This window comes from Camelus bactrianus, chromosome 7, assembly GCF_048773025.1.
Source record: "Camelus bactrianus isolate YW-2024 breed Bactrian camel chromosome 7, ASM4877302v1, whole genome shotgun sequence".
NCBI lineage: Eukaryota > Metazoa > Chordata > Mammalia > Artiodactyla > Camelidae > Camelus > Camelus bactrianus.
This window is the reverse complement of record NC_133545.1, coordinates 2,108,428-2,131,768: the sequence shown is the minus strand read 5'-3', so window position 1 is coordinate 2,131,768 and position 23,341 is coordinate 2,108,428. Positions and strand designations below refer to the sequence as shown.

Below are 23,341 nucleotides of genomic sequence, written 5' to 3'. Positions count from 1 at the left end.
CTTTTGGGTTTTTGTCTTTTCCTTATTGGTTTTAGGGATTCTTTATGGTTTCTGTTTATTCTTTTTAATTAAAATATGAAAAAAGTGTATTTGAAAATCATTTCAGACTTATTGGAAAGGTGCAGGAATAACACAAAAACTCTCACGTGCCCTCTCTCTGACAGCTGCTTTTTGTCATTCACATCCTTCTCTCACTCTTTACCCCCCAAACTTTATTTTTTGTTTCTCCACCATTTGACAGTAGTTTGCAGGTGTCATGCCACTTCTAAATCTATCCAGGGTCTGTCAGTGGTCCCAGTAATGACCTTTTTAGTCAGAAAATGAGTTTCGTGTTTTTTCTGGTTCAGGATTGAATTCAGAATCATATGTTGCATTTCCTGCTCCCCCCTTGGTTTTTTCACCTGGAAGAATTCAGTAGCCTTTGTCTTTTATGACTTCGACATTTTTGAAGTAGACACACCTCATTTGTTTTGTAGACCAACCCTCAGTCTTGGTAGTGTCTCCTCAGGACTGGAGTCAGGTTATGCATTTGGTCAGGAGTGCTCCTGGTGATGCTGTGGCCTTGCTGAGGGCATCACTTCAGGAGGCATGTGATGTTGGCCAGGCTGCTTTCTGCTTGTCCTTAAGAAGTTCTTCCCTGCCTGTATTCTGGTGTGTCCTCTATGTTCCTATGAAAGTTAGGCACATAATCCGCCTGAAATTGATTCAATTGATTGATTTTTTTAGTTTATTGAGAATTTCAAGCGTATGTGAAAGTAAAATAGTACAGTGCAGGTAATGTGCCATCCCTCATCGTCAGCAGTGTCAGTGTGTAGCCAGTCTTGTATTACCTGTAACCTCTGCAGCCCTCTTCAAATCACAGGCGTATTTCATCGGAAAATATTTCAGATTGTATCTCTGCAAAATAAAGGATTTACAAATATAGCCATAAGAGTTATATCTTAAAAAGTCCCTTAATATGAATGTCTCGTTAATGTTCACATTTCCCTTATTGTCTTGTATGTATATTACAAACAAACTCACACACACATACAGTGTGGGTATGTGTCTATGTGCTCTTTTGTAGTTTGGACTGGAGTCTGGGTAAAAGCTATACATAATTGATTGGTATATTTTTTAAGTATCATTTCATCTATATGTTCTCCCCATAGTTTTTATTAGTTCTCTGAAATTTTTGTTGAAGAAACAAGGGGTTTATCTTGGAGAATTTCTGCTTTTGCTGATTGCATCTCCTGGAGTGTGTTTAGTATGTTCCTCTTGCATTTTCTGTAAATTAATAGTTAGAGCTAGAGGTTGATTAGATTCAGGTTTGAATTTGGGCAGGAATAGGGGCTCGGCAGTGTCTTAGTTGGTGGTATGTTCCCCCACCGGGAGCTGCACAGGGTCTCGTTGACTTTTTGTGATGTTAGCCATTAGATGGTCCGAGTGGTGACATCCTGATTCTGTCGTGCCTTTTTCTGTTAGCTGTGATCCTTCTATAAACTTCTTGGTTCCGCTGAGGTACAGCGTAAGTGCTTCATTCTTTTACTTTTATTTACCAGTTTTCAAAATAGTGGGTCATTTCCTTAACATCCTCCAGAGGTGAGTTTTATTTTTGAATCATTCTGAATTCATAGATTTAAGTACTGCATGTGTTTTTTTTTTTATTATCCATTATAGTTACTATTCTTATGTTTGAATTGCCCTAGTGTTTGTTCATTGGGAATTTACTCTGGCTGTCATGACATTAGTTGGCTCTCTGCTGTGATGGAATTGGGTTTTGGTTACCTTCTGAGACAGGGTTCTAATTTTTCTTCTGTGAATAGCACTTGTCCAGTGTTGTTTATGAACGTTCTCCTTTCTTCACTCATCTTCAGTGCATGTTTGCATATGAAGATTTTGTGTCGTGGATATTTCTTTATTTGATACTCTTAAAGCATAAAACTGTCTCTTCCATGTACTGGATAATAGAGGGACCATTTTGAAAGTTGAGAAGAGTGAGTCAGGAAACTAATCAGACTGTATCTAGGTAGGAAAGAGACAGCCTATTCAGAATGTTTTAACCAAAGATCATTTGATGAAGGATTTCTGTTTTATTTGTGAGAAGACCTGCTTCTGATCACTTTATAACGTAAATACGCTGAAAAAAATTGCAGACAACTGACATGACTTCTATGTTATGTGAAGATAATTCCCTTAGTAATGATTTACTTGTATGTCTTCATCAGCATTGATTTTTCGTTTTTTAATTTTTTCAGTTTGATGAGTGTCAAATGGTCTTTCAGTGGTTTTGATTTTAAATTTTCCTAGTTAATGATGTTGGGCATCTGTCTTCTCCTATCTCATCATAGATTTTAAAACACAAGAGAAAGCATAGGTATTACTTATTATAGTTTCTTGTTTTGCTGAATAATGAACAAGTCCAAAGAAATTAAGATCTCACTGAGGTGAAAAACTAAGATTAAAAGTCTAGTGAGAGCCAACTCCTGTAGCAAAACCTCACATACTTAAAGGGCCAGATGTTCCCTAATATTTGAAAATATGTTTTTCATTATTAATAAAGATAAAGGAAGGTATAGCAAACTTAACGTGAAAGTACCCAAACCCTAAAGTCCTGGGTACATTTCCCAGTAATCTACAAACTTGCCAGTGTCGTAGGAATAATGCATTGTCTCTTTTTTTCCACAGTGAACTTGAAGACGACTTACTTGGAGAAGATTTGCTGTCTGGCAAAAAGGTAAGAAATACAGGTCTTCCTGAAATTAAATGATAGTCTTTTAATTGCACTTAAATATAGGAACGTGTCTCATGCATGGGATGTGTTACTGGAAAGTTGGGTATAGATCGAAATTTTGTGAATTGAATTACTCTTTAAATGCACAAAGAGTTGACTGTTTATTAGTAAATTCTCTGATAACTTATAATTCAGGGAATATATCCTTGAAGCAAATATTTTAGTTCCTCCTATATATGTCAAGGCATTCTAGCAGGTATTGAGCTTATGAAAACAGTTAACAAAACTACCACTTGTCCTGGAGGAACTTAATATTTGGTGGTTAATATTTTGCATACTGGATCTGGAATTCACTTTTTTGGAGTATTCAGAGATAAGCTTAAAAATAAATATACTCAAATATAACACACATTACATAAATAAGAATAAAAGTGTAAAACTTAATGTAGGAGTTTCTAAACTTTTGATCAAGTAAAAACTTTGAAGTAGTTACTTCTAGTGTGTGTATATCTATTTCTGTATTGTGTATGTATGTATATATATCATTCTACCAATATGTTTTGAATGTTATAAAATATACATTAAAAATAGAAATAAAAAGTTAAAGATTAAAGTGAAATACTGGATTTTTATTTTATTAACAGTTTAAAGGCACTTGTTATTCTCATTAAATATCAAGATAGTTTTTTATGCTTTGTTTTTAAAGACTTCAGATTGTGCTGGCTACTTTGTCAGCTGTTATACTCAAGCTCATTATACTCTTAGGTGACTGGGTCACACCAGCTGTCTGCTTTATCGCTCTTGTTAGATTCTCCTTTCAGCCTTACAGCTGATGAAGACCCAGCACTAGGAGTGCTGCTTCTGCCACTCTCCTGTAACTTTCTGTGCCACATTATTACCATTTGCTCTAATCCATGAATTTGTTGTGGCCACTCTCTTTTCTGTGTCCTGTTTCTTACTGCACCATCGACCTGCAGGTGTCCTGGCTTTGGCCTATCACAGCCTTTCCTCCCTTAAGTGGCTCTGTCATCGCCTGTATCGCTAGATAAGAATTAGTTCAGTTACCTGTAAACCCACTTGATCTCATACAAGTAAATGGGGATACATCGGAGTGACTGGAAGCAAAAAACCAGTGAGAGTCCCCCTCAGCCTGTCCGTGTTGAGCTCATGCTCTGGCCTTAGAATGCCACACACGTGCTGTGATTCAGTGTGTCAGGGCCAGTCCTTCCTGTGTCATGGTCACAGAGGAAGTGAGGAAATGTTTTCCTTCTGGCTCAGTGAATTAGTCTGCACATCCTTGAAGTGCACTCACTGCCCTTGAGCGTCTACTACCCTAATGTAGACACGTTGTTTCCTTTGTAATTATTTAAGATGCTTTAGTGAGGAGTACCAGTTAGATGTTAAAATGTTTAATTATTGTAAAATTTTTTTACATGAAGTTGGATTTCTACCTTTGGGCAAGCCTGATGTATCTAGTTTGCCCTGTGTTTCTCTCAGGGAGCCCCCATGAGCCCTACTGATTTCACGAGTCTTCATGGCCACTTGCCCTTTTTTTGCCCTGCTTCCTGCACACCACCTCAGGCAGACTCCTCCTCACTGTCCTACCCTTGCCTGCGGAAATACTTCCCACTAATTCATTGGATGTAGTCGTAGAAAGTCAGTTTTGGCCTCAGGGATTTAGTCTGACTCTGCATCCCAGCTTTATCAGTAAAGTGGGTATTTGGTCATTTTGATCATTATTTTGTGCCTCCCGTGTCTGTTACTCATCAGGTTCAGAACTGACACAGGAAGTTGAATCCTCAGAACTCAAAAAAGTAAGATTTGATTGCCATCAGGGCCACCACAACATATATCCTCTATTTTGTTTGTTTGGTGTGTTATTTATTGGTTCACTGACTTTTGACAAATATTTAAAAGTTGAACCAAAAAACTCAAGGAAGTAGCCTTTAATGAACGAAATCTGGCTTTTATTGAATTGTTAATTTTTAAAGATTTCCTGTGTTTTTATTTAATGAATTAAGCAGCTAAATTTAGATTGTCCTGTAGCAGGCCTGGCTCATCCCTGCCGATGGATAACAGATTCTGTTGGCAACTAATAAAAACTACTAATAAGATTGATATTTTTAGCTTATATCAAAACTGCTGTGATGAAGAGTGTATATAAACCTGTTTTTTGAAATTTAGTTTTATAAGCTATAGAATGCCAGGAAAAGACTGCTTATTTGTTTCTTTCATCTTTAAGTAGAAACACAAGTTTTTTTTTCTTTTTTTTCCCCTCATGTGTGTGTTGGGGGTGGGGGAGTGGTAATTTACACGTATCAGAAATAATTTTAATAGAGGAGGAAGGTGTAAAGCCCTCACCGCCCTTAAACCTGAGGTTCTGGCATGTATTTAACTTAACAGAACTTGGAACTTGTGAAATTTGACCAGTTGGCAAAATCTCCAGGCTGCCTCTGCCTACTGATGTGATGAGTGCACAAACCTGTCAGGAACAAGAGTGGGGTCTAACTTAGTCAGAGTCATTTTCATGTGTCATCTATACTGGACAAGCCAAAGTTTTATTTTAGTCCCTTACCATTTCAGTGGGGCAGTCCAGTTACCTAAAATCTGCCTCTTTCTAAAATTCCACTATTGTTTTTGTTTGTTTAAAACATCTTTAGATTTTTGAGCACTGACAGTATTAAATTTAGTCAAATCTTAAGGATACCATTTTTTTGTGTGTATGATAAGAAAAATTATTTGTTTGGTAGGAAAGCCTTTTTTTTTTCTTTTTCTTTTGTTAGGATCATTATACTTGCTGCTTCTATACTTATTTGACTGTGCATCTAAAATTTGTCTGAGGTAGTTAGCTAGCATGCCATATGTGGAATGTTTTCTTTCTTTTTATTTTTTTTTTTTTAAGTTGTTTTTGTTGTTGTTAGTGGAAGTACTGGGGATTGAACCCAGGACCTGTGCATACTAAGAACGCACTCTACCACTGAGCTATGCCCTCCCCCCATATGTGGAATCTTGACTTTTGGCTGGTTATATCAAACTGAGAAAACTTTCTGAATACATGTTCTAATAACAAGGTTAGAAAGAATCCAGTCAGCGTAATTGTGCACTTTTGTAACAAGTAACAACATGTAGAAGTGACATGCATTAATTACATTTCTTATTTTAATTAGAATCAGTCGGATTTGTCAGATGAAGAGTTGAATGATGATCTTTTACAGAGTGATAATGAAGACGAAGAAAATTTCAGGTACTCAGTATTAGCTCATTAAAATGTTCTTTAAATTGATAGTAACTATAAATTATAATTATAACGGGTATAATTGATAATGTGGTACTGTATCTTTAACATATGATTATATTCTAAACGGGGCATTAATGTAATTCTTCGGTGTGGAAGCCATATATGTTTTTCTATAGATAGATCAACTGTTTAAACTCAGTACTGGTCTTGTATTTAATGACCTCTGTGAGCTCTGTTGTGTACAGGTACATACAGCTCTTTTAAAGAGTTCCTTTGTTTGAATAGGGGGCAGTGGCCTCAGACTCGATACTGTTGGTTGCTGTTTGATGTTACTGCTTTTGTTTTCATTTTGGACAGTTTTTATTTATACATATCTGTTAAGTGAATTGTCATTTTGGAAATTCTTTTTGACTACTTTAGACTCTAGCTGACTATCTGAATATAATTGTTTTAGTCTGCTTGGGCTGCAATAACAAAATATCATAAACTGGGTAATTTACAAACAACAGAAATTTATATTTATTTCTCACAGTTCTGGAGGCTGGGAGTCCAAGGTCAAGGTGCTAGCGTGGCTGCGTTCTGGTGAAGACCCCCAGCCCTCCCACTGTGTGCTCCAGTGGTGGGAGGTGTCAGGAAGCCGTCTTGGGTCCCTTTTCTGAGGTCACTAATCCCGTTCACAAGGTTCTGCTCTCATGACCTGGGCCCCTCCCCAAATCACCTCCAGACACCGTCACATTGGGTATTAGGATTCAGTACATGAATTCTGGGGGGGACACACACATATTCAGTCCATGGCAATAATGACTGTCTTTCTGCTGTTGACACAGTAAGCTCTGTTATAGAAGAAGAGGAAGGGCTATTTCGTGTACTGTTAGGCAGAATAAGGTTTTCGGTTTTATGAGGAAGCATTTATTGTGAAAATGTCAAGAGACACTTCTTGCTTATAAATGTAATTAACAAATATATGCCATTATTGAGCTGTTGTAGATTTGTTGTAATAGGTTTTCTAACATAAAGTAACTTTTGTGGATAAAAATAAGTTTTAAATTAATTTATTCTGTCAGTTTAAGTTTCTCTGTTCCATTCTCTGACATCATTATTATACTTTGATCTTTTGACTTATTCAAATTGCCCTTGAACTATACCTTTGAAAAAAATTTTTGGGCTGTATAGTATTTTCAAGTCTATATGGCATACTCAGTTTTTTATTAGGATTAGATACTAATATGTGTAACTTAGATTTATCTACAAAACCTTGCATTTTAAGTGCTGTTATCTTGCCTCCTAATTGTTTGGCATTTAGCTGTTATTTAATAGGTGGAATATGATTTTTTTGCAGTTTTAAACCATCTTTATTTTACTCAGAAATTAACTTTTTAGAAATTTTTATTTGTTTTTTTATTTTGGGGGTTAGGTAATTAGATTTTATTTATTTATTCATTTTTTTTTTAATGGAGGTACTGGGGATTGAACCCAGGACCTTGTACATGCTAAGCATGCACTCTACCACTGAGGTATACCCCAAACTGCTTTAAAATTTTTTTTATTTTCGGGGGGAGGTAGTTAGGTTTATTTACTTATTTATTTTAACAGAGGTACTGGGGACTGAGCTCTGAGCTTCCCCCAGAAATTAACTTTTTTTTTTTTTAAAATTGTGACTAGTGCAAACTTAAGCAAACACTGGAATGTATTTTCACACAGATTTTTAATATTTTGATTTTTTAAATAGGAGTTTATAGTTTGCACCACAGATTTAAAAAAGAAAACAGATTGCTCTTAAAATTCCATCTGTGATTTTCTGTTTATAGGTTAATACTCCTATTTTTACTTTGAGATCTTAGAAAACAGGTGCCGCCCTCTTCATTCTGAAAGTCGCAGTGGGACGGCATCGGCTTGCTCTCAGTCTCGGGCCTTTCGCCGGTTAGACCTGCCTCCCGTGGCAGAGCCGGCCGTCCTGCTCAGATAGCCTGCAGCCGGCGGTGGCGGGGGTCCTGTGCGCGAGAGGAGTCCCCGGTGCTGGCTTAGCGTGCAGCGTGCTGAGCTCTGCCTTTGCGCGCTGTTGTAGTCCGTGTGCGTCGGTCGGTCTCTGGCCTACCTTTGCCAGTTTTTGCAACAGTTAATTTGTAATGATTTAGTTTGGAGCTCTACTCCAGTGGTGGGCCTTTCTTTGTATTTCTGTTCTCTCTAGTTCTCAGGGTGTCACAATTAGTCTGAACACCACATCTGGCATGGTCACATCGTTTGAACTGTCTGACAACACTAATGACCAGTCTGGAGAACAAGAATCCGAGTACGAGCAAGGAGAGGATGAACTCGTTTATCACAAGTCCGACAGGTCTGAATTGTATGCTCATGAGTACGCGGAAGAAGGACAGTATGAAGGCCACGGCGCTGAGCTGACGGAAGAGCACATGGAGTATGTGGACGAGCCGGAGGAGGGGCAACTGTACAGCGACGAGGTGTTAGACATCGAGATCAATGAGCCTTTAGATGAGTTCACAGTGAGTCTTCCTCCTTTGTGTGGCTGAAGATAACGTGGCTGCCTGGGCATAGGTTTCCAGACTGATTTGAAATCTATTTCTCTCCCCTGGGAGGGAGGGAAATTAGACCTTATTATCACTGTCTGCCAGTTTCTTTATCTGAGCTATGACAAAGTTTGTGTTGACAGCTTGTTTGGCTGGAGGTAATGCTCCTTTGTCATTCTGGAAGGCTGCACAGAATTGTGACCTTGAGGATTGCACCCTAAGGAAGAAAACAGCTTTGTGTGGTGGAGATACACTGTGAATTGTTAGAAGTACTTAATGCAGAGCTTTTATCCAGGCTTTAGACAAGATCTGATAAAGTCCTTCTAAGGTGAAAAGATTATTGACCTGCTAAAGACATCTTTAAGGTGCTAATATTCCAAAGTGATTGATGTCCTGTTCATTCATCCTTTTTTGTAACTGAGAACTGTCTAAACATGAATAAAGAGATTGGAGGTTAGTTTAGGAAATGTCACACATAATTTGTTATCTGTAATCAGGAAGCAAAGATTGTGCTGATTTTTATTTCAGAAAGGTTGTTCTGGTAGGTAGTTTTTTTTTTTTTTTTTAGGTTGAATTGTCAAGGAAAAAAGGTGCTGGTGAAATACTGCTCATCTGTCTAGATTCATTATTAAAAGACATTTGTTTTTAAAACAAGCATTTAATGAATTTATGTTGGAAGGATGTGATCTCCGTAGCTGCAGTAGAATTTTGGGGTTTTCAGGACACTGGGCTTCACTGAGGTGAAGTGTCATTGGGGCTGCTGGGATGGGGTGAGGCATGCAGAGTTAGGATTAGAGAGCTACCTTTATCTCTTAATGTTTTCATTCAGAGTAGGCTTGCATTTCAGAAAAAAATATGTGTGTATGGTTTTGAAAGGGATTAGTTGTTTATGTGGAGCCTTAGAATATTTGGTTCTAGACACAGATGTGTTTGTGCATGTCAATAGTTATTTTTAAGATTTGATTCCTTTTGAATGCTTTCTCTTCAGTAGATACAGTAATGAAAAGTGTAGCTTTGGTAAACAGAATCATGTAAAAGGCATTGTGGGTACTTGTTCTTTTGATAACTCTGTAATGGTCTGTTTTGGTAATAAATCCTTCAGTAGTGTGGACAGGTGCTGTCTGGCATACTGGTGTGTTTGTATGCTATGTTAAAATGGGACACTATAATTTAAAATGTTTCTTAAAAATTAAGCCAGAATTCTTTAAAAATGGGCCTAGTTATTCCCTGATAAGAGCATTTTATTATTTCTACCACTCATCTGAAAAGTAAGATGGTTGGTCAACATCTTGTACATTCAACAGCTCAACAGATATTTACCAGCCCAAGCGGTGGGCACGTAAATATTGCTGAAACGTGAGACATGAAGCATGGCCCCTGCTTTCTGTGAACTTGGAATTTAGTGGAACAAGTCACAGTGTGGAAAGGGCTTGATAGTGCTTGTGTGTGGTCATGTAAGAAGACCACACATGGGAAGAGATAAATGGACTTAAGCTGTGAAATACTTTTCCCCAGCTCTGCAGTGCAGGCTTCTTACTGTCCTCTTAGGCTGTCACTGATGCACACGTTATTCATTATTAGACTAACGAACATATGAGTAGATTGTATCTCCACATGTCCCAGTGGTATTTTCATTTATTAAATGGTTTATGTGGTTCGTGTCCTCATTAGGACTTGTTAACTATAAAGCTAGAGTTGAACGCTGCTCATCAGAAGTATGTTCTACCTGCTCGAGCTCACTCCTAAGGCCACAAGGAGGGATTCTGTGTATAACTGGGCATAGAATCGTAAAACCACAGAAGTTTACAATTGGAAAGGACACTTTTACATGAGAAGAAACTGAGATCCACATAAAAACTTGGTAGTATAACTCTGGTGTTCTTTCCTATCATACTCGAAAGAAGATTTTTAAGTTTTTTTGAATTTTGTTGTCCTGATCTTGAGAGTGAATTAGGATTTGATATAAAAACGTATATTCTTCTATTAGGAAGGAATGTACATCATTTATTATTTAGCAGAATCGTAGAGCATTGTTTGTCAGGTGATTTTTACTTTTGAGCACAGTCACATTTATTTAGGGCCTTTAAAGTTAACATAGATTGAGATTTCATAAAACATTGTTCTGTAAGAAAAGTTTCAGATTGCTAATTTATGGAACAGCAGATTTCTGCTTCCCAGCTGGGATTTGGTGGTGTAGACTAGGCTCTGTTGTGTACTGGCTGAAGGTTTTGATTCACATCACCTGACCTTATTTGAAATCCAACAGTTCTGCTCTCAGTGAATTATGCGTAGTGCTGGTGGTTCTTTCTGATAGGATGGTACAGTGTCTTGGGAAGTGAAACCCAGTGTGTGTGGCTACTCTGGAGGGACAGTTGTGGGAACTGAGGTGTTCTGTCACCTTAAATGCAGCTGTTTTCTTTGTAGTGAGACTGGTGTGTGTTCTCAGCAGGTCGTTCGCTCCTCCTTGCCCACCTCTTAACTGATCATTTCAGCTAGTGGCTGGGGATGCTGGGACGTTCAGCCCCCCCCCCGGGTAGCATCAGGTCCTGTCACTTGTTAGGAGTGCCCGTGGGAGCCCTTTCTCTTGCAATTGTTATTTTTAGCCCGCTTGCTTGCTTCCTTCCGTATGCCCTCAAGAGATGCCTGCCTGCTGATATGCCCCTTGCATTTCATGCATTCCTGGAATCATCCTTCTAACTGAATGGGGTGGCTAATGGAGAAGTGAATTCTAGCATGTGATTTTTAATAAAGCTCCTTCGTTGAATTGAATTGCTTGTACTTTTGTTGTCTTCCGTTGCTGTGAAAATGGTTTGATTGGGCATGATTCCAGCCCCCTTACTGCTGCTGAGCTGCTCTGGGCAAGTGTACGCACACTAGCTTTTTGAGATTATTTTCCCTTTCAGTCGATTTTAAGAAGAGCTATTTGTCAGGGCTCTTAGGGGAGCCGGAAGCCGAGTCTGTGTCGCTCACTGCAGCGACCGGGTTGGCATACTGCGCTCCGCTCTCGCGGCCACTCTGGAGGCCTCCTCCGGGGGTGTGCTTAGTGCCGTCCGCTCCGTCTGGTAATTGCCAAAGGAAAAGCTCGCTAACGTAACTAAGCATGAGTCATGAAGATGAGCAGCGCTTAAACCCCCCAAGCTCTATGAGGAAAACTTACTTTCTCTTTGATGGCTGTTAGGATGAAGAATACTTGCAGGCTTGTGGGCGGCAAGGGGTGACAGAGCAGGAAGACTGTGTTGCTGAAGCGGGATTAGATGAGAGAACTGCTTTCCAGGTTGCTCCCGAAACTGAAGAGGCATTTGTTCACCTTTTAAAGAGTCCAAAGGTTTGTGGGCTTTTTTTTTCTTCTAGGTTTAAAACGAGCCTCTTTTTAGTGTTAGTGAGAAGTTCATACATCTCTTCTTTGAAGTATGAGTGCAGTAAAAAACCAAAAACAGAAAATGCCCCTGAGCTTTCTAGTCTTTGGGCAGTGAGTTCTGCTGAGCTGTGATTTCCAGATAGCTGTTTGCCCTTTGTGTGTTAGAATGTTTTAAATGTTTTATGGGGGTGTGGCTCGAAATCTTTCAGAATGTGAAGCATATGTTAGTGCTTTGAAAGGAGTGCTGTGATTATTTTAAATTAATTATTATTAATTAATTTTGAGCATTATTTCAAAAATACTGCGAAGTTCCCTCTATTTAGGTGCTGTGTTAGGTGCTGAAGAAACAAGGATAATTGAGAAGCTTCGTTCTTATGCTCAAAGAACTTGAAGCCTAATAGAGGGGAGAGAAAATGTGGGCCAATTCCAGTGATGTGAACGTAGAAGTAGAGCCTCCCAGAAGAGAGGCTGCGGTGCATGCTGTAGGAATTCGCAGAGGCCTCTCTGGTCAGGTGTGTGTCTGGAGGCGGTGTGGGGGAGGGCGGGGGCGCTGAGGTTTTATGGAGGAGACCTCCCCCGTGAGGCAGGTCTGGGACAACGGATGCCATTGGGACGTGCAGAGCTGTGGCATGAGGTGCAGGCTCACAGGTTCTGGTCTCCAACCTTGGAGCTTGTCCCATGGGCCAGCCTGTGGCCGTAGAATCGTTCCATGGCCTTAGGACTTGCTGGTTTAATTTTTTTTCTCTTTATTTATGGTTTTTTTCTAAATTATTTTCCTTAATACTTTTTTCTTTCTTTTTCTCAAGAGATCATGAAAAGTGGTATTTCCCTGGCTTAGGTTATTTACTTTAGGTCTTACCCCAAAGTCTTAGAAACTCAGTATACAGAACACTTTATTTACCCTTGTCCCCCTAATGCAGCGCTGTGACAGCACGTGAGCACGTGTGCCATGTGCAGACACTTTCTGGGGCACATCCTTGCTCTTCCCCAACAAGCTAAATTTGGTTTTATTTTTCATGCTTTCTCTCTGTCTCGCTCTTACTCTTTGAAATAATTTGAGCTTAGAGAAAAGATAGAAGAATAGTAGAAAGATCCCTTTGCCCACATTCTCCAGTTGTAGACAAATATATTTAGCCCAAGGAACCAAGACAAAGCTGAAGAAGACTTGAATGAGAAGTGGTTTCCCTGTCGGTGACGGCTCTGTGCTGACTGAGTGGTGGGCCCCTACACCGAGGTTCGGGGAGACCGTGACCTGCTCTGCGCTCTGCCCAGTGAAAAGCCAGCACAAGCCTAGGTCAGACCTGGGAAAGGGTGATCTAGGCGAAAGGCGTCAGAGAGAGAAATCTAAGAAGCCATCAAAGGAGGGTGTGTGGGTGGGTAGAGGGGCAGCAGAGGGAGCTGTGAAGAGTGTTCTGGGGGTGAGTGGTAGAGAGGGAAATGTAGGAACCCAGCACCCGTTAATTAGTTCATGTCCTGTTAGTTTGTGGTATTTTGTAGTTGGAACATTAATTTCATTGGTTTTCCCCCCATAGTTTATTCTTTGAGTATTTCAGGTGATAATTGTCCTTACTCTGATAGTGTGTTGTGTTTGTAGCATTTTTAGAATGAGAAAAGATTCTGTAGATTTTAATCCTTAAGTGCTCTCTGGAGATACAACATTCTGTTGTAAAGCAGTTGAAGAACAGGAATGCTGGTAGGTGTGATACTGTTGCCTTGGGTGCCTTCTGGAGCTGACAGGCTGCTGCTCGCAGACCCAGGTATTTCAGACTTCGATTCCTGATCTGTATTCCTTAAAACATTGAGGCAAAAGTATGTTTTTATTTAAAAGATGGTAATTTTGCCTTCTGTTTTCAGTGTCTTCGAAGAGAGATTGAGGGGGAGAGAGCAGTATTTTTGGAGGAACGTTAATGATCATTAATGACCAGCCTTAAAGTAAATGAACTCATATCATGTGTGAGTTATATGACAATATGTCACACATACTCAGGAAGTCTTAATCATTTGGGGAAAAGTTAGATCCCTCCCTTGTACCTTATGCTAGTACGGATCTCAGATTAACTCACACCAAACTGTAAGTGTATTAGAAGAAAGTGTTTTAATAATGGTGCTGACTGCCCTTTGTTCCTGACTTCGTCTTAGCCTTCGTCTTACCTACAAAACAGAAAACTCACCAAATAGTACAAATTTATTTCTCACTAATGTAAAAAAATTCCAGAAGGCACTTCAGGTCTGGTATTGGCCTCACTAGGTAGTAGGTACCGAGGCTCCTTCCAGACTTCCATCGCACAGTTCCAGAGCTGCTGCTCTTAGCGTGGTCCATCCAAGCAGCGGATTGCAGGGAAACTGAAAAGGTCCGTGCCCACTCTTTGAAGACACGTCCCAGAGTTCTGAGACAACAGTTTGTAAGCATGTGACAGCATGTTCAGTTAAAATTGGGAGTTTTGTGATTAAGGACGTGACAGAATGAGTAAAACTGAGCACTAAGTTGTCCTGGTTTTAGTCCTTTATTGCTCTTGGTGTTAGGCCTTTCTAAGCCATAAAGGGAAAGAATGACTTACTCATATTTAAATACTCCAAAACACTGTAAACAGGTTCAGAAAAATGACAGTATGGGAAAGTGTTTACATATGAGCTTAAGAATTAAATTAATATATTTAGTAAAGTTAATATATTCAGTATGGAAGTTAATATATTCAGTACATAGTATGTTCAGTATATACAGATGAGCACTCCGATAGAAAGAAGGGCAAGTAATATGAGAAAGTAATCAACAAATAAGATAAGTAAAAGACCAATGAGTATATAAAATATGTTCAATAAAATAACAAAACAATTGAAATTCTATATTAATATTGGCAAAGAAAAATTGGTCAGATATAGTCTAATCTATTTGGGGACTATTTTGGAATTACTGTCTGCCAGGAGACATTTTTCCATGGGTCTAACATGTCTCTGCATGTTTTGGGAACAAAGTGCTGACTGCCTTTTGTTCCTGACGAGCTTTTCAAAGATGTTTCTGTAGCAACAGCATAGGAGAGATGTGTCTTCCTCTGAAGCAAGGGGCAGGCGTGCTTTATGCTCATTATTACAGACTTGGGTTCTCTAAACTCAGAGCCCCTCCTGTAATTCAGCTTCCTTAAGGAATAAATTGTCCTAGTCTGTGATGAGGAGTCTCATGCCTTCTCATAGCCTTCATGAAACAGTGGCAGGCTGCCTTATTAGCTGCAAGAAGGGTAAAATCACAGACCCTTCCTTCACTGTTCATTAACAGTATCAAAAGCTTGAAAGTAATTCCAGTTTGATGAAGGTGTCCAAAAAATTAATCTAAGATGTGTTCAAAGGTAACATGAACCAGGTATTTGTTTGCAGCCTTGAAAATAAATGGAACCAACTTAGATTTTTCTAAAGGGTTAAGTAAATGACGGCCAGAGGACTACAGGTCACCAAAGGATATCCTAGCTCTCTGTTGGACATGGAAAGGGGCTTGTGATACGTTAAGTGAAAAGAACAAGCTAATAGAATTCCTCCCCTTACGTCCCTCTATGACTTTGCATATCTAAGTGTGTGTGTGAGTAATAGTGATTACCTCTAGATTGTGGTATTATTTTATACTTTGTACACCAAATATCCTAAAATATTTTTGCCGTTAATTTAACTTGTGAACAGGGAAATATAGGGCGGTTTAAATTTGACTTTGGTAATTTGGAAGGCAAAGAACTAGATTGCATTTGTTTAACTCCTGTGATTTCTAGTTGCTGTTAACTCACATGAAACATCCTTATGGTTGTTTTCAATATGAATCCTTTTATAGATCAGAAAGTAAAATCTCACCTTATTTGCTTTTTTTTGTTTAAGCTGTATGTCCCATAATTTAATTTTAAATATAGTATTTTAAGAAGTTACTCATACATTTACTTTCTTATCCTCTGTCTCTGATTGTTGGTTTGTTTACTTTGTTCGTGTTGCTTATTTTTGAATTGACTGAAAATTCTTTGTAATGTTCTTTGCTCTCAGGAGTTTGTATTCTGAGGGGCAGGTAATTGGGTTTTTTCATTAATTTCCGCTTGGAACACGTACTGGGGATTGAACCTGGGACCTCTTGCGTGCTGAGTACGGGCTCTGCCAGTCGAGCTGTACCCTTCCCCGTGGAGCTCCCAGTCCCGGGAGGCAGGCGATGTGCTGGGCTTCTCTGCTAGCAGCAAACGCTGTGGGCTTGTTCTCTTACTTCTAGTGGAATCACTGCGTGCCAGTCAATCGGAAAGGTCGTTACTGAGAACTGGTGTGCGTGGCGCTGCTGTGGGTGCTGGGAAGCGGGTGTTGTGTACTGTTTCAGTGTCTTTTGACAGGCTTTGCCTTTGGAAGGCTGTCCTCCTATCTTTTTCAGAAGTCTGACTAAATTGCATAGTCCTTAGGGAGAGAAATAGTTTTCATTTGCCACATATTCCTGTGTCTTAGTGTCTCCCTAGTTTTTTGACCCATTTTCTTAAATTAGCTGTCTGCAGTGTGTTGATGAACCAGACCTTTGCACTCCATCTTGTGTTGCAGTGTTCATGGCTCTGGTTGCTCAAACTGTAGGTAGAAAATGTCTTGCAGTTTTTCAGACAACTTCATTCTAGGCACTGTATTTAAGTACACATTAGAATCTGAATCATGGAACTAAAAAGTTAATTTCAATTGAAAAGTCTGTTTTAGATGTCTCCTTTTATTTAACTAATATTCTTGCTTGGTTAATACAAAGAAATCAGTATACTTGAAACAAATGAGAAAGATCTAATATGAAGACTGACTCTCAGCCTTTCTAATTCTACAGCCACATCAATGCCATTTGTGCTGTTGTCTTCATACATGGTTAAAAAGGTTTGCTGTTTTAGATAGTTTTGGCTTGTGTAGAGGAACAAATGAGAAGTTGAAAAAAATCCTTGCACTATTGGCATGTAAACTGCTTTTTAGGTGGTGATAACTTTTACATTCAGCAGATTGGCGCGGATCTGAGTATACAGTTCTGTGTTTTGATTTATGTATACATCCGAGTTAGCATCCTTCTGTTGGTGAGAAACAGTTCCATTATGCCAGAAAGTTCCCTCCTGTTTCTTTCTGTTCAGTTCTGACTCCTCTCACAGGCAAGCAGTGTTCTTACTTCTGTTGACTTACATTAGTCTATCCTGTTCTAGAACTTCATGTGAATGTGATTGTACAGTATGGAATAATACAGTACTCTGTGTCTGGTTTCTTTTGCTCACTGTAATGTTTTTGAGGTTTCATCCAAGTGGTCATGTATGTCAATAGTCAACACTTCATTCTGTTTTACGGATATACCTTTATTTTCTCCTGATAATCGATATTTGGGCTGTTTCTAGTTTTTTTGTTATTATGAATAAAGTAACTATAAAGTTTATTTTACACATCTTTTTGTGGACATATCTTTTCGTTTTCTTTGGCATTAACTAGAAGTGGGGTCACTGACAGAGTAGAAGTATGTTTAATGCTGCAGGAAATAGCCAGATGGGTTTCCAGAGTGTTTACACCATTTTACACTCCCACCAGTCATGTGTGAGTCTCAGTTCTCCATCATTTGATATTTGTTAGGTTTTTTCCATTTAGTTCTTCTAATGGGTATCTCATCATGGTTTTAATTTGTATTTCTCTGGTAGCTAATTATATTGAACTTCGTCCTGTGTACTTATTTGACTTATATATCTTCTTTGTGTCCTTTTTTGAAAAAGTGAATTGTATTTTAAGCTTCTGTGTATATGCGCTAGACACAGTTTATATATTCTGCACAGAGAACATGTATTGTCTGTATAAACACATATATTGTCTGTACATTCTCTGTGTAGAGTATGTGCGTGCCTGTGTGTATTCTGGATGCAAGTCCGTGGGCAGATAAATACATATGCATGTATATATAACGAGTATTTTCTGTGAGCTTGAGGCTTGTGTTTTTAATTTTCTTAAAGGTATCTTTTCATGGCCAGAAAAATTTAATTTTGACGACGACCAAGTAATTTTGTCTTCTAAGTAATTCCAAGAAACCTTTGACTACCCTGGAGTTCCAAAGATACTACCCTGTGTTCCTTCTGGAAGCTTTATAGTACTAGCTGTGTTTAGTTTACTTAGGCCTGTGCTCTGTCTCAGCTAATACGTACATGTGGTATGAGATTCTTTTTTTCGTCTAGTTCTCGTGGAATGACTTGTTGTAAAGCTCCTTTCCCATTAAACTGCCTTAGTGCTTATATTGAGAATCAATTGACCATTCAAGTTTGGGTCTCTGGAATTTCTTTTTTGTTTCATTGCCAACATTACACTGTCTTCATTACTGTGGCATCAGGTACTGTAAATCCATCAGTTTTGTTCTCCTTTTCAAGATTGTTTTGGCCATTCTAAGTTCTTTGAATTTTGCATGAAAATTCTGTAATTGACTTGTCAATGTCTATTAAAAATCTGGTTAGGATTTTGTGAAAATTGCATTGTATTGTGAGATCAAATTGGGGGAAAACTAACATTTTGATAATGTTGCCTGTTAATAGACACAGTTTAATTCTTCATTTCCTACTTTTTCTTTCTTTCTTTTGCCTTATTGACCTGACCTCTGGTACTATGCAGAATAGAAACACTGAGGGCTTTGTTTTTGCCTTGTTCTTGATAGTAGGGGTAAAATATTCAGTACTTCATCAGCTACCTGGAGGTTTTTCAGTCAGCTTCAAAAAGTTCTTTTCTATGTCTCGTTGCTGAGATTTTTTTTTTTAATCAGAAATAGATGTTGAATTTTGTCAGTGCTTTTTCTGCATCTGAGATAGTCTTGTGACTTTTATCCCTTATTTTATTGTGAATTAAATGGACTTTAAAAACTATTAACTGTACTCCAGACTTAATTTCCATTTTGCAAGTATTCCCATTAATGTCCTCTTTCTATTCTGGGACCCAACCCAATTGTTGTCATGTCTCCTGATCTGTGATAGTTTGTTGGTCTTTCCTTGAGTTTCACGACCTCGACAGTCTGAAGAAGCCCTGAACGTACTGGCCAGCTGTCCTCTGGAATGCCTTCCGCCCTCAGCTGGTCTGCTGTTTTCCTCGTGATTAGACCAGGGTTATGCGTTTTTGGAAAGAATACCTCCCAGACCAGGTGTCTTTCTTACCCCATCATACTGCGTACCACTGGGTACAAGGCCTCCCTGATGGTGTCAGCCTTGCTCGTGTGGTGAGGTGGCCTTTGCCAGTTACAGACTAATTCTGTAAAGCCACCATCTTTCACTTCCTTTGCTCTGTTCTTTGGAAGCAAGTGGCTAAGTCTGGTCTGCACCCAAGGTAAGAGGGTAAGACTTCACTTCCACCTCTGGAGGAGGGGGCAGTATGTACATATATTTGGAATTCTTCTCCAAGTAAGATTTGTAAAATTGACTGATTGTTGGATGTTAAGTCAACCTTATGTTCCTGGCTGAACCTCACTTCGTCATGATGTATTTTCCTTTTTATGCTTTGCTAGATTCCATATGGTTTTTTTTTCTTAAGGAATTTTGTGTCTGTATTCATGAAGGATATTGGTCTATAATTTTCTTCTCTTGAAATTTTTGCACAGTTTAATTGCTCAGACTTTCCAACTTATAAATTTTCAGTGTTGGCAGAATTTGTATTTCATGATACAGTAAAGAATTGTTCTCTGTCAAATATTTTATAAGCACTAAAAACTTCTGGGAAGTTTTTTAAAGCAATGTTTTTCTACAGTTTTGTTTTGTTTTGTTTTGTTTTCATTTTCTTTTTCAACTTCAGAGAACTACCCCATTTTTTCCCCCTCAGATTTGGGGTGGAATATTGAATTTTCTTTCAAAATACTGACATCACAGTCTCATTTCAGAATTAGCTGGAGAATGTAAAACAGTATACAAGTCTGGGTCTTGTTCCCCCTTAGAATTTCTAATTATATATGTATGTATGATAAGATTTTGATAGACTTGTCTGTTTTAGTTTTTTGGAGGGGTGGGTAGGTTTATTTATCTATTTTTAGAGGAGGCACCAGGGATTGAACCCAGGACCACGTGCATGCTGAGTTTGCGCTCTACCGCTTGAGCTGTACCCTCCCCGGCTTTAGACTTGTCTGTTTTTAAAGAACTTTTGTGATGGTTTTCATATGCACTCTGTTAGGAATTACAAGTATGTCTTTCAGGTTTTCAGAATAATTAAATAGCTTAAAAAAAATCAGACCTTTGAATATTTTTGGTAGTGTTAATAATGAAATCAGAGATTTACATACATATTTAAATTCTTACAAAATATAAACTTAGGGTAATTTAACTTTTATATTGTTATCTAGCACCACTCTTCAGTGGAATTTTACTTGTGAATGGAATACTAGATAATGTTTGTTAAAAATTGCAGAGAGAGTCAACATTTTGGCAGATAGGTTAGTTAATTCTGTAAGCCACATGGCCAAAGGAGCTGCTTTTTTCTTTTTTGGAGTCCAGTGTTTGGAGTAAGAGGTAGTGACCAGTGGATGAGGGAGTGCATGTAGCTTAGGGAATGTCTCCAAGTGGCCTAGACTTGAGGCAGCCGAGACCAGGCAGCGTCTCACTTTCAGTTCAGAGCTTGTGTTATCCTTGATGTTGTTCAGGGCTGAACTGGACCCCAAGACGTGGACTGTAAGTTTGCATTCTAGGACATCCCACCTCTCAAAAAATCTACCTTGTGCTTGTGCTCTCCTGTTGTAATCAGGCCCTCCGTCCATTCCTGACCACTGGCGACTAGTGCAGTTTTGTCTCTTGGAGAGTTTCATGTAAGTGGAGGCTTTGCCGTATGTCATCTTTTGAGGTTGACTTCTCTCTCCAGCGTAATAACGCCTTTGTGATTTCACCCCAGCTGTATCAGTGGTTCATTCCTTTTTATTGCTAAAAGAGCATTCCATGGTTTGGCTGGACCGCAGTTTGTATATCCATTCACTGTTGTTTCCATTTTTGGTGATTCAAAAGAGAGCTGTAAACATTTTCCTACAGATTTTTACATGAACATAAATTTTCACTTCTCTTGGGTGAATATCTAGCAGTGGGATTGCAGGGTATACGTTGGAATTTTTTGTTGGTTTGTTTCTGGTGGCCTGTAGGATTTGTTTCAGAAGAACAGTTTTCAGCTAATCTTTGTTGTCGTTAGATTTCTTAGATGGAGATTTGGATGTAAAATGAAACTCTATTAGCTTCAGTACTGTTAAAGGTTAAATTAGAAATGACTGTTGTAGTAGAATCTTTGCTTTATTGGTATTCATTTCTTTTCTTCTTCTGTGGCCTTGCTACTTAAATGTGGTCTGTGGCTCTCCATGTTGGAGCTTGTTGGAGATGCAGAATATCAGGCCCCATCCTGGACCTGCAGAATCAGAATCTGCGTTTTAGCAGGATTCCCAGTGATCTGTATAAACCTTAAATTTGAGAAGCATTGCTCTGGAGCATTGGTTGACGTGGAGAAGAGTTTTGTGAGTAAATTTACTTGTACTCAATTTGAGTGTTGTGCAGCACAGAGAGCTGGGTCCACCTCACATGTCCCTCATTCCGATTTCAGATATTAAGACAGAAGTAATGGTATCAAACTAGCAAAATGCCAACATTTTGGTACTTTAAAATTCTGTGGGATGCTGAGAGTCAATACTTGAAAGGTGGTTTAGAATCATTAGGCTAAAAGCTGTAATTTACATTTATTATTTTATTTTTAGGCATTTGACCTCCTGAAAATGTCTCTAATTGTAGGATTTATAGCAGCGGATGTGTGTACTTTTTACACAGAAAATGTTGAGGAAAGGATTCAAAATGATTGTGTCAGTTTATTTTAATTTGTTTCTTGGACTTTTTCTAACCAAGTAGTTCATTTTTGTTTCTATTAAGAGTAAAGGACATTTATAGATGATGAATGATGAGAATAAAGAAGGAATTTCTGTTTTTTTAAATGTTACAGAAAGCATCTAAATGGACCCAGTCTTTGGTGTGTACCTGTCTTATTACCTAACAGCAGGTCACCAAGACCTAATATGAGGTGAAAGTGATTAGTGTCAAAAGAAGCATGAGTTGTACAGTAGGAATTGTTGATGAAGGAATTACTTTTAGTTTGGGACTAGATTAGGCACAATTTTTGTGGGAATCCGGATGTAATGAAATAGAAGATGAAAGCTGGTTTTATGTAAAGTGAACGAATTAAAAAAATGATTTTGCTATGTTAGTAGTCTGAGCTAGTCATGAGCAAACACTGGACAGTGAAGTGAGGAGAAATGATGCGGGAAAGTTCCGGAGGCTGAAAAAAAATCAACCCAACAGCCGATTTGGAGCTGTTGCCTGGAATTGAAAGCCCAAGTAGGTGGGGTCAGGAGTTGCAGGAAGTGTGGAGTCTGTTTAACCGGAAGGAGTATACTGCCATCTAACGTAAGTTACAGGGTGGGCTAGGCGCTAATAATGAGCTCATGGAACTCTAGCCCTGGTTTCATGAACACGCTGAACTCTGCTAGATCTGGACTGGACTGGAGTCCAGCAGGGATTTTTGGAATTCGCTGTTTGTTCTCTTAGAAGTGTAAGTAGCAGCAATGTGTAAGATTTTGCATATTAACTACCAGTAGGAATTTGACTTTTTCTAACATTGTTAATTTTTAATATTTGAGATTTTCTCCTGGAATCAATTTAGTGTTTCACATGGCCTTATAAATAGGACATTTTTCAGTATTTTTACATCTTAAATATATAGAACTTTTATGTATGTGTATATGTATGTGTGTAGGTAGGTACCTATCTTATTACCTAACTTCATTACCATTCTTCAATATTTAATTCAAAAGAATATGAACTCACCTTCCCTCCACTTTTGTTTCTTGTGTGTCTGCAATGTAGGGAGGTATGGAGACTTTGGAGTTGCAGAAGGACATAAAAGAAGAGTCAGATGAAGAGGATGATGACGATGAAGAATCAGGACGATTACGTTTCAAAACTGAAAGGAAAGAAGGAACAATTATTAGGCTCTCAGATGTAACTAGAGAAAGAAGAAACATTCCAGAAACTTTGGGTAACTTTTTTTGCCTGTCTTCCATCCTTCTCCACTCCCATTTCAACTTCCACCATAGTGCTGTTATGATTAATCAAATAGATTTAAAAAGTTGACTTTGTAGAGTATTAATGCATGGCATCCAGAGGGCGATGGTCCGTATGAGGTCAGAGCTGAGCTGTGGGGCTGTAAAAGTCATTTTATAAAATGACTATCTTCTGGATTAAAAAAACATTTGAATAAAATATTTGATTGTTTTTTAAAAATAGTTTTTCTTTTGGAGTCTGTGGCCTGGACCTACTCTCATGTATCCTGTGCAGTTCCTGGCTGGCTCTGGGAGGGTGGTGTGGGGATGGTACAGGGTCATTTCGCCTTTCCTGAGACTGTTCAAGTTGCCAGGGCTAATTCTGGATCAGACTTTTTACTTTGTACGTTTTAGTGTCATTCTAACCATCTTTTTTGTGTATTTTTTTCTGTATGCCATTCCTCTTGGTATTTAATGAGGC

The 23,341-nt window shown here is 38.7% G+C and overlaps 1 protein-coding gene across 10 annotated transcripts in view; it reads left to right on the top strand.

Annotated features, from left to right (window-relative positions):
* RBM33 (RNA binding motif protein 33) overlaps positions 1 to 23,341 on the top strand; it is a 103,405-nt gene that overhangs the window by 12,073 nt on the left and 67,991 nt on the right. For 7 of the 10 annotated variants that reach the window (XM_074366680.1, XM_074366675.1, XM_074366674.1 and 4 more), the window contains exons 3-7: positions 2,668 to 2,716; positions 5,881 to 5,957; positions 8,140 to 8,452; positions 11,655 to 11,801; positions 22,685 to 22,856. In XM_074366680.1, the coding sequence (XP_074222781.1) occupies positions 2,668 to 2,716; positions 5,881 to 5,957; positions 8,140 to 8,452; positions 11,655 to 11,801; positions 22,685 to 22,856 (758 nt within the window). Of the gene's footprint in view, positions 1 to 2,663; positions 2,717 to 5,880; positions 5,958 to 8,139; positions 8,453 to 11,654; positions 11,802 to 22,684; positions 22,857 to 23,341 lie in introns of those variants that run through there. The other 3 variants (XM_074366677.1, XM_074366678.1, XM_074366681.1) reach the window with 2 other exon arrangements.